The 12,034-nt window shown below is 36.7% G+C and overlaps 1 protein-coding gene across 1 annotated transcript; it reads left to right on the top strand.

The window, feature by feature from the left end:
- Window positions 1–6,755: 6,755 nt before the first annotated feature.
- Window positions 6,756–10,395, top strand: LOC127241186 (probable serine/threonine-protein kinase PBL25). Its single transcript, XM_051260108.1, has 5 exons — window positions 6,756–7,415; window positions 8,425–8,600; window positions 8,703–8,892; window positions 8,995–9,371; window positions 9,500–10,395. Exons 1-5 carry the CDS (start codon window positions 7,283–7,285, stop codon window positions 10,229–10,231), a joined length of 1,608 nt encoding a protein of 535 aa, XP_051116065.1. The 5' UTR covers window positions 6,756–7,282; the 3' UTR covers window positions 10,232–10,395.
- The last annotated feature ends 1,639 nt before the right edge of the window (window positions 10,396–12,034 follow it).

Here is a 12,034-nt window from a genome sequence, read left to right as displayed (position 1 = left end):
AACTCCTTGGACTATGGCGCTTCTAACCCGAAACAATGCTTCCATAAAGTCAAAGATTGTTACTTCCGCAGAGCAAAAAACAATAACCTCCATTGGCTCTAGGTTAACGGCTTCATACCGAAAGTCAATGGAAGATCCACATACTTCCATGTTTTATTCAGAAGACTCCCTAGAGACAAACTGACCTAAGAAAGAATTGAAGACTCCATACAACTCAAAGTTGTTGGGATAAAACCCCATAGACTGGCTAAAGTATAATAGAGGCAGTTCAGAGTAAGTCGTGGACCGGTTCAAGTGCAATGGAGGTGGTTCGGAGTGAGCCGTGCACCGGGTCAAGTGCAATGAAAGCGGTTCAGAGTGAGTCCAGTGGTTAAGAATTGAATGAAGGGAGTCTTCACGCGGTTCAGAGTGAGTCGTGGACCGGTTCAAGTGCAATGGAGGCGGTTCAGAGCGAGTCCAGCGGTTGAGAATTGAGTGAAGGAAGTTGTCAGACGGTTGGAGTGAATGGAAAGAATAATTGTAACTACCTCTTTAGTAGAAAAAGTAGTTAGTTGGTCTTAGGATTAAATATGGTAATACAAGACACAACACACACGACGACAAGAACACACATCTCTTTTACAACTTTTTATCATTTTATTAGTTTATCTATAGATTTTAGGAGATTATCCAATTATGTTCTAATTCATGTTGTCTTTTGTTAATTTTTTGCTAATTTATATTTCCAGCATTCTTTTATCTGGTTTTCAGTAGATTTAGCCAAGTTTTAGTAGATTTTAGTTAAAACCATCGAAATCATCCATCTAAGCTCGAAGCTGCGCAGGTTCAACCAAAGGAGTTGCCCTCATCTGACGATGGAAAGGCTCTTTGGAGTACTTCCGAAACCCACACCGACGGAATCAACGAATGATCTTGGAGCTTCTGAATTTTATCCAACAATTGGCACGTCTGGTGGGACCAAGTTCGGATTTTATGAAGAGTGATGTTGAGGTTTGCATGGGGTTCATTTATACCGCTGAAAGAAAGCTACAAAATTATCACAAAACGTTCTACGTTTCAGGCCTCAGGGCCCGGGCAGACAGGAGGTTAGAGCCAACAGCTTGAGGAAGGCTGACAACAACCAGCCGAGGGCTGGAGTCAACAGCCTGCAGGAGGCTGGAGCCAACAGCCTGCGGAGGGCTGGAGCCTACAGGCTGCGGAGGGTTGGAGCCCTTTGGCCGTTGGAGTTTTGAAGAGCAGTGCTGAGCCTCCATGAGGGGCAGAAGAATTTCCAGCATTTGGCATGATCCTGCAAGGGCAATTTAGCGGACCACCTATATAGAATGCGGCAACACCGTCATGGGAATGTCACGGTCCGAACGTGACTAATTTCCAATGGATGAGAACTATTGAAACACAGGGGTAAGGAGGTCAAGCCGCAGAGATGCAGCTACCAACCTTCCATCAGTAGGCAGGTGGAGTGCACCCGATGACACCAAATCAACAAGGCCAAGCCTCTGATGGACGTTGATGTCATCACAAATTGCATAAGAAGGGCATTTTCAAAGGGAAGGTTTGAAGAGAAGCCAAGTGCCACTTTGAGCGCGAAAAATTCACCTCCATAAGAAAAGGAGACTGTAGGGGCAGAGACTCCAGAGACTATAGAGGCTCCATATGAAAATGAGGTTGCAGGGGCAGAGACTCCAGAAGCTATGGAGGCTCTGGACGAAAAGAAGTCTGGTGGGACATAGGCTCTAGAGGCTATGGAGGCTCTATATGAAAAAAAGTCTAAAAGGGCAAAGACTTCATACAAAAAGGAGCCTGCAGGGACAAAAGCCCTAGCGACTTCAGACGAAAAGGGCTTTGCAGAGGCAAAAGCTTTGGCCACAAAATTAGCAAATGGAAAAACTTATTCGTGTTCGGAATTGGAGCTAACCAAAGGGTTTATACATGCTGGAAATACCATATCGGCCAAGGGCCTATGAGTGACGGGCTTGGCACCCAGCCGTAAAAAACTTCGGTTCAAGACTATCTAGGACCGAAGGCATCCGCTAAAAAAACCATCTTCACAATAATGACATTTGGTAAATGTTCAAGTTCAAACATGGTGGAGGCAAGACAAAGGACGGTCAAGAGGGAGCCTAATGTCGATGTCACCATCCCAAGTCCGAAAGCCTCAAGATTGTAAAAGAAGAAAATATATGGTTTTGGATGGTTACCATGGCTAACTAGATCACCATCATTCACAAGGCGACGCAAAAGCCTCCTATCGTGACAAAGAATGAAAAATGGATTGTGAATGAGCCGAAATTTTCCACTAAGGGGGCAATAAAGGGATGAAACAGGACTCAAAAGAGGCGAGCTCAAAGAAGAAAGTTGCAGGCTCGTATGGAGGAGGGAAGGTTACATTAACCATCTCTGAAGGAAAAGCAAATGAAAGAGCCACCTCAAAAAAAGAAGCAGGCTGTGGAACCACTTTCAGAAAGAAAATAGATTGTGGAGCCGCTTTCAGAAAGAGAGCAGGTTGTGGAGCCGCTTCCAGAAAGAAAGTAGGCCGTGGAGCTGCTAAGAAAATAGACTGTGGAACATCTTTTAACAGAAAAGCAGACATAATAGCCCATTCCAAGAGGAAAGCAGATGGAGAAGCCTCTTCCGGAAAGAAAACATGTGGATGAGCCTTCGGAAGATATCAGAGCTCCAAAAGAATTTCAAAAGTTAATGGGAATTGTCATTGACGATGAGTCTATCCTCAAATGGAATGATGTGACAACCATGATCGAAGTTAAGAGGCTTGGGATTGGCCAAAACTAACATGTCAAGCCTTTATGCATTCAGGCCTCAATAAATGGACATCCGCTTTATCAAGTTCTGGTGGACAGCGGAGCCGCTGCGAGTGTATTGCAGATTGGGACCCTACGGAAGTTCGGAAATACTAGAGATGTTTTGATTCTTGCATTAGTATGGCCTATTGATTTAACGGAAAATCTTACAAACCGGCATGTATTATCACTTTGAATTTGCAGATGGGGATGAAGGAAATATCATCAACTTTCGTGGTGATCGATAGCAGACCATTCTATTCGGCTCTCTTGGGACGAAACTGGATTCATGCATGCGAATGTGTGCCATCGACACTTCATCAAAATTTGATGTTTTGAGATGGAGATGAAGTCCAAGAAGTTAAGGCCGAGAAAGATCCCTTGTCGACGGAAGTGACCACAATTGATACAAGCGAGCGGCTCGGAGTAAAAGGACATGGGCTCAATGGGCAATCGTCCAGCCTCTTTTAGGAGGACATTGTTGGATATGGGTCCAAAAGTACCCGAACATGAAGGAGGCTCGAAGAAAAAAACGGAGCCGGAGCTCCCAGGCCATGGAGCTGCCCAAAAACAATGGAGCTTCAGGCCGCAGAGCCAAAGACTGCTGCCTCCACAGAGTCGAAAGACACAACCTCCATTGAACTGTGATGTCTACACAAAGCAAATGATTGCCGCATTCACAGGACCGAAAGCAACAGCCTCCACAGACCATGAGGCAACAACTTCCATTAACCTTGGGCATCAACTCCTTGGACTATGGCGCCTCCATCCCGTAACAATGCTTCCATAAAGTCGAATATTGTTGCCTCCGTGAAGCCAAAAACAACAATCTCCATTGGCTCTAGGTTAACGGCTCCATACCGAAAGTCAATGAAAGATTCACATGCTTTCATGTTTTATTCAGAAGACTCCTTGGAGACAAGCTGACATAAGAAAGATCTGAAGACTCTATACAACTCAAAGTTGTTGGGGATAAAACCCCGTAGACCGGCTAAGGTATAATAGAAATGGTTTGGAGTGAGTCGTTGATCGGTTCAAGTGTAATAGAGACGGTTTGAAGTGAGCTGTGGAACGGTTTAAGTGCAATGGAGGTGGTTTGGAGTGGTTGTGGACCGGTTCAAGTGCAATGGAGGCTGTTCAGAGTGAGTCCAATGGTTGAGAAATGAGTTGAGGGAGTTGTCAGGTGGTTGGAGTAAGTCCAATGGTTGAGAAATGAGTGGAGGGAGTTGTCAGGTGATTGAAGTGAGTCCAATGGTTGAGAATTGAGTGGAGGGAGTTGTCAGACGGTTGGAGTTAGTCAAAAGAATAATTGTAACCACCTCTTTAGTAGAAGTAATAGTTACTTAGTCTTAGGATTAAATATGGCAAAAAAAGGCACAACAAACACGACGACAAGAACACACATTTCTTCAACAAGTTTTTATCATTTTATTAGTTTATCTATAGATTTGAGAAGATTATCCAATTATGTTATAATTCATGTTATCTTTTGTTGATTTTTTGCTAATTTATATTTCCAGTATGTTTTTATCCAATTTTTAGTATATTTATCTAAATTTTAGTAGATTTTAGTTAAATATATCAAAATCATCCGTTTAGACTCGAAGCCACACAGGCTCCACCGGAGGAGCCGCCCCCAATCCGACGACGGATTGATTTTTTGGCATACTTTCAGAACCCACACCGACGAAATCAACAAAATGTCTTGAAGACTCTGAATTTTAGGATCCAACAAAACCAAAGACATAATTTCAATTTTAATATTTTTCCTATTGTCATAGCCTCCCCTTTCTACCATTAAAATCCTTCCATTGCTCTTTGAAACCAAACATACCTTTAAATGAGGGGGAAGAGAGGGGAGGAATTTTAATTAAAGGAAGGGGAGGACAAGGGAGAAGAAAGAATATTAAAATTGTAATTGTATATTTGGTTCATATGGAAGGGAATGAAGACAAGACGAGGGAAAATAGTAATTTTATGTTTGGTTAAGCAGGAGAATGAATGAAAAATATACTAATTTTACTGTTTTGCCCAATGTTATATAAATAAAAAATTTAAAATATTTAATAAAATTCGATTAATTTATTCATAAAATGTGATACAAAATTTATTTGTCCAATATAACAAAAATAAAAATTACATTATTACGCATTGAAGAAACCAAATACTATATACATTAGATATTTATTAAACTTACAAATAAAATAATAGTTTCACGTATAAATAATAACAATATAACAAAAAATTTATAAACTAAGTATATTATAAAAATATTTCATAATATACTTAAATTGGGTTATTGTGATTCATTTTAATCATAAAGGAAGTATTTATTGAAATTAAAATACATATAAATAATAATGATATATGCAAATAACAATAGATATAACAAAATTTATATAAACTAAGTAAATTATAAATATTAATTCTAATTATTTATATTAATTTAAATATATTTAGTTAATTAAATCAATTATTCAAGCTAAATCTATTCATTTAAAACTAAATTATTTTAAAATTATTTATTAGTAAAATAGTATTATTATAGATATAATTATATGCTAATCTGTATAATTTATTAAAAAATACTATAATTAAATTTGATTAAAAAATTAATTAAAAATATTTCAAAATATATAATATAATGTAAATATATGTTAATATTTATTTGATATAATTAAAAATAAAATAAAAACATATTAAAATTTTAAAATTTTTTATAAAATTTTTAATAAAATATTTAAAGTGTATAATAAGTAATTAAATAAAATAAAATTTTCATAAAATTCTTCTCCTTTGAATTCCTCCAAATTGAAAAAAATAAAATTAGAAGAAATTCATTTTCCTCCCCTCTCTTCTAACAAAATTTGAACAAACACAAATTTTTTTATAATTTCTTCCCTTTACCTTCTTTCCCCTCCTAAACCCTCAAACAAAACACCCTATGTGGCTAAGAGGGTAATATTATATAAATAAAAAATTAAATAAAAACCAAATGTATGTTTCTTTCTATGAGTTTGAAAAAAATTTAGTTTGAATTTAATAGGATGTTTTGTGATTTTTTGTGAAACACAGTACAAATAGTAAAATTTAAAAAAATTTTGCGAAAGAAACATACCCTTTATAATATAGACGCGTATTTGAATTTAACACAAAATTTTTTATAGATTCTTTTCTTTACTTTCCTTTTTTTCTTAGACCATCCGCAATGGAGATACCCGCTGTTGGGTATCTCTACTACTTTTTCTTATCCACGTCACTTTCTCTATCTGCCACGTCAGCGAAGATACTCTCTTCTATTTTATATTCACAACAAATATACTCATCCTAATTTTTTAATAAATTTTTATTTTTATATTATATATATATTATTTTTAAATTATAGTTTTAATTTGTAGTATTAATTATTTATTTAATTATTATATTATATTATATCATATTATTATTTGTCAATGTTGTGATTTATTAAAAAATTATGAAAAAAAAATTATATTATTTATTATTTAGTTAATTAAATTTTAAAATTTATTTAATAAATTAAATTAAATTTATTAATATTGATTTGTTAATAGAATTATATAATATTTGTATTTATATATTTTAAAATTTAAATTAATAAAATATATTCAATATTAGTATCATTTTGTATAATACAAAATATCATAAATTATAAAACTATTACAAAATTTAAATATAACAATAAATTCAATATAAATTACAAAAATAAAATATATATATATACATAAATTCCACGTGTCCACGTGGCAATTAATCAACATAAGCAACATCTTTATTTTTTTTAATTTTTTTTTAAAAAAATTGCTGATGTGGCTGTTGACTTAAACTCTGAAACCAAACGGATCGTACGTGGCTAGGAGGAGAGTATTATTTAAATAAAAACCAAATAATATATACACGCGTACGAATTGAAGAGAGACCGGTAGCCGAGAGAAGAAAGCAAAGAGAGAGTGAAGCGCAGGAAAGAAGCGAGTCCATTGAAATCTTCCCCTATCCTTTTTCTACGCCATGTTCAAAACCAAACACTGCGCATGGCAGGCATCTCCGTCCACAAACAATCCAACCAATTTTATGTCTTCTTCTTCTTCTCTATCAATAATACATTACGAAATGATTCATCACTTCCCTCGACATCGACAATTTCTTGTCGGAATTTTGTCTGTCATCCTCCCGGGGTCCTTCAATCACCTGAAGGACCCTCCCCCTTCCCCAGACCCATTGCATACGCACATTTCCTTACATTATAAGGAAATGAAGCGAGTCAAAGATCTCATGGTCTCCTTCAATACATGTTTCCCTGCCTGAATTTAAGCATGTTTTCTGACAAGAAAGCAATACTTTATTGGGGATTCATTCTATCAAGGAGCCCTCCTAAATTTAATTTGCATCCAAACACACACCCACAGGCATTCATAGATTTTTGAGAGACCTCGGTTCTAGGAAATCTTGATTTCTTGGCGATCGAAATGAGTTGCTTTCCATGCTTCCAAAAAAACGAAGACAGCAGCAGCAGGAGGGGCGGGAGCAACCACGGCAGCTTGCCGGTGGCGAAGCCCAAAGACTTCAGTCCTTCACCACCACCTCGTCCTCCTCGTAATGGTACCTACTCACTCACTCACTCACTCACTCACTCACTCACATGCCGTTTTGGATTGTGATTATCTCATAAATCGATTACATTGGTTTATTTATGCTTTGATTGTCTTGGATTTAATCCAAGCTTGACATTTTTATATCATTATCTTTTTGTTATTCTTGATGAAGTTTATCCAGTTAAATTATCAAATTTTAGAATTTTAAATAGATTCAGTAGATATTATAAGGATTATAGTTTATCTACTCTTTCTCATTTCTATAAATATATAGGTAAGGAGTCATTCTTTTGAATTGGAATAATAAGGGTGTGTATTCCCTATCTATATCTCAGGGGCCTAAAACCAACAGATTGTTCGTTCCAAAATTTTGTATCATACCATGAAGTGGTAATGTCAAATATGACAATGGACTTTTGAACATCTTACATTAATATGTTTTAGAGAGCTTATAAACTTGGGCATACAATTAACTGTAAAACGAATGCAGGTTAATATATATATATATATATATTTTTTTTTCCTCTGCTTAGAGTGGCTGATTCTCTTTTTTCACTTCTTCTCTATGGGTTTCTTGATTTTTCAGCTCCCTTTATGTTAAATAAGATTTGTGGGTGTTTTTTATTTTATTTAGCTTTTGTGTACTGAGTGTTTTGAAGTTGTAAGAAAAAATAAAATTAAAAGATGGTTGCAAGCATCTTTCAATTGACCAAAATCGTATGAGCATTAGTCTTTTGTTCTGTATGGGGGAAATAAATTATTAGATGGAGGAAGATCGCGCGAGGATTTTGTCGAAAATTCAGAGAAAGAAACAATAAAATGTTGAAACAATTAGGTCGGGGAATAAGTATATGTTGTGGTGTTCATGCCAAAGGTATCTAACACTTATAATAATAGTTCCTATTCTATCCATCCACATGGTTGTTCATATCTGTACCTGTCCTTGGGGTTGATCTTTTAGATGGACACAAATAATATACAAAGTTAATTCTCTACACTGTGCTTTGTTGAGGCAGAAGATGGAAGTAACAGATCACAACCTGAATTCCGCGGAGATGATGAATATAGCTCAACCAAAAATTTCAGTTTCCGTGAGCTGGCCATGGCCACAAAGAACTTTCGCCAAGAATGTCTATTGGGTGAAGGAGGATTCGGGAGAATATACAAAGGGACACTCCAAGGAACCGGACAGGTACATATATGGATCGGATGGTGCATACATTAAATCTTGTCTGAAACTTTTGCTCATTTCTTAAATAGACCAAACTAAATTGTGGCTTTGTGTGTTTGAAAGATTGTTGCCGTGAGGCAACTAGACAGGAATGGCGTTCAAACGGGCCCAGAATTTGTAATGGAAGTTGCAAAGTTGAATCTTCTAGAACACCCAAATTTGGTGAAGCTAGTCGGATATTGTGCCGATGGAGATCAAAGGCTTTTGGTGTATGAATACATGGCTGCCGGCTCTTTGAAGGACAGTCTATTTGGCAAGTTCAAATTTAAAGAGAACAAACTACTTTTTCAAACATTCCATGTTCTTTTTACAAACTTTACTGATACTTTTCTGACATGGGAATGGCAATTTGCAGAACTTCCCGCCGGTAAGAAGCCCTTGGACTGGAATACGAGGATGAAGATCGCATCGGGTATTGCAGAGGGGCTCGAGTACTTACATCACAAAGCCGAGCCCGCTGTCATATACCGCGACTTGAAATCCTCGAACATTCTATTGGATGATGCTAACAATGCACGGCTGTCCAAATACGGGCTGGCTAATCTTGTCCACACGGGCAATAGAGCAGTCGCGGTTGATGATGGTTATAGAGCCCCCGAATGCTACAAAAATGAGAAGCTAACAGAAAAAACAGATACTTATAACTTTGGTGTAGTCCTTCTGGAGCTTATATCCGGACGTAAAGCCTTTGACTCTACTCGGCCAGCCGAAGAGCAGAGCCTAGTTGCTTGGGTAAGCTTCATCTCAATATGTATTTATACACTGGTAACATAAGGATAGAGCCGTCAAAATATATTGAGCTTTTATGACGTTTCTAATATTACTACTAAGGATTTGTGAATGCGATCGAGGATGTGCAGGCGCAACCGATCTTCCGGGATCAGGCAAAGCTCGCTGATTTGGCAGATCCGCTTCTGAGGAAGTCATTTCCAGAAACGAGCTTGAACCAAGCCGTCGGAGTCGCCGCCATGTGTCTACTGGAGGAGCCGTCGGCTCGCCCGCTCATCTGCGACATTTCAGCTGCCATTAATTTCCTGGCGATGGCGCAACCCGAAGCTCCCATCCCCAATCATCTTGTTCCCATATTGTCCGCGAGAGTCTACTCGGGAACTCAGTTCAGCGACGTTACCTCCTTCAAGGAAGACCACAAGAAACAGACTACGTTGGATAACGTCGACAATGGAAGGATTCTCGACAATGATTGCGAGGACGGTAAATCGAGTTCAGATGAGGAAGACGATGAAGACAGAGAAAGGATTCTCGACGGGGATTGCCAGGACAGTTCATCGAGTTCAGACAGCGATGGTGACGACGAAGACAGCGGAAAGATTCGCAAGAACAGCAAATCGAGTTCGGACTACGAGCACGAGAAGCTGAGCTCAAGGTCAAAGCGTAAAAATGAAAAAGGACGACTTGGGTCGAACAGCAGTCGCTCGATTTCAAGTAGAAGTAGAAGCAGTCGGCGGCGGCTAACCTTCGACGATTCTGAAACTTTGAGGTGTGAGAGCAGCAACAGCAACAGCAATAAAAAGGTCCCCGATTGGAAGCAGGATGTAGAAGATTCTCATGATCGCGGTGAAACCTCGGATTAAGCTAAGCTAGTCTTGATTCCACGAACACCAACAATTTTCTTGCATGAAAAAAAGGTTGGATAATCGAAAGACCAACAGATACGACAATCTGTGGATTCTATGTTGTATACGAACGAGGTTTCGACCTGCGTGCATGGTGGTTTCATGAGAAAAGCATTTTTGTCCCTGGGAAATTCTTCCTTTGATCCACACTCTAAAAATTGCTATTATAAAGTAACAACGCCAATTAAGGAGAAAATCAATAGCATTATTCTCCCACGCGACCTATATATGATATACTATCAATCCAGGCCGTCTGCGACTTTTTCAAGGCCTAAGCAAAAATAGATTTTAGAATCTATAAATACACGATTAAATGTATTTTTAAAATGATATCAGTGACATTGGCGTTAGCTAGACAAGAAGTTGAAGGCAGTGGTCTGACGACAGTGTTGACTCGAGAGAAAAAGATGAAAATCGAATTGACCGATGATTCTTCCGGAGGTTCGAATAGTCAGAAAAATTGAGAGAAGGTGAACGAGAAAGTAGAGTGAGGAAAAAATGGGTTTTGGTTTGGGTGGGCGGGCGGGTGGGCGCAGCGCGCGACAGAGGCGAAATTAGAGACCGATGCAAGAGGGGCTAGTTCTTAAATTTTTTTAAATAACATGATTAAAAATATATATTTTAATATTGTATTTTTTAAGTTGATATATTTGAAGATAAAAAACAGTTCTATTTATTAAAATTATCTTATTATCACAACTAAAAGTATATTTTACTTTTGTTGTATATATATATTGTATTATCTTATAATATTTCTAAAAAATTATATGAAATTAAAATACTAGGCATAAACATATTTAATTATTTTTATAGCATTATTTATGATGTAATTTAAATATTTTTAATATACAAATATATAGATACTTATATAAAAAAATATATATATTTAAACAAAATTTAAATAAAATAAAGGGGGTGGGGCCGGGCGGGGGCTGGAGCCCCCTATGGTGGTTCCGCCCTTGGCAGCGCGGCAAAGACATGAAAGTGAAAGGGGAGAATGTAAGTGAACTATTGAATGTCGAAAGATGTAATGCAGTGTGGTCAGGGCCGTTCTTGACTTTCGAAGGGCCCGGAACAAAATAAAAATTAGAGGCCCTTACATATATATATATATATAATTTTTTCTAGCATAAATTTTAAAAATTGCGTAAGACTCTCTTATATTTTAACAAACGCTGTATGAAACGCTGCCATACAAAAAAATATAGATGAAAAGTATTTAATGGAACATTTTTAAAGTATAAGGAAGTTCATGTCAATTTTAAAGTATATAGAGAATTTACACTGAGTTTCGAAATCATAAATAATTTTTGCCTAATAATAATAATAATAATTTTGCCTAATAATAATAATTTTGTCTAATAAATAATATTTATATATAACATAAATAAATAATGAGTCCCAATTTAGATTGGGCCTGGGTGATCACCCCTTTCGCCCGGACCCAGGGACGGCCCTGAGTGTGGTTAGGAATAAATAAATTAAAATAAAAAAAAATAAGATTAGAGTTTTAAATTTAATTTTAAAATTAAAATTTAATTGGATAATAATATAAAATATAAAATATAAAATAAAATTTAAAATTTAATAATTATGATAGGCTAAAATTTAAAGAAAAATGACCCTCTATGAACCGTTGTTCACTTTACTCTTGCTAATAGCCGCCTCTGTGTCAATCAATTCCAAAATCAATCCAAGTTATTTAATCCTTTTAAACTTCATTAATTTCATCCAAAAATATCCAAACTTCAATAAAAATTA

The sequence above is a fragment of the Andrographis paniculata genome, unplaced genomic scaffold, assembly GCF_009805555.1.
Source record: "Andrographis paniculata isolate CXL003 unplaced genomic scaffold, ASM980555v1 Contig82END, whole genome shotgun sequence".
NCBI lineage: Eukaryota > Viridiplantae > Streptophyta > Magnoliopsida > Lamiales > Acanthaceae > Andrographis > Andrographis paniculata.
This window is presented reverse-complemented; position numbering and strand designations above follow the sequence as displayed.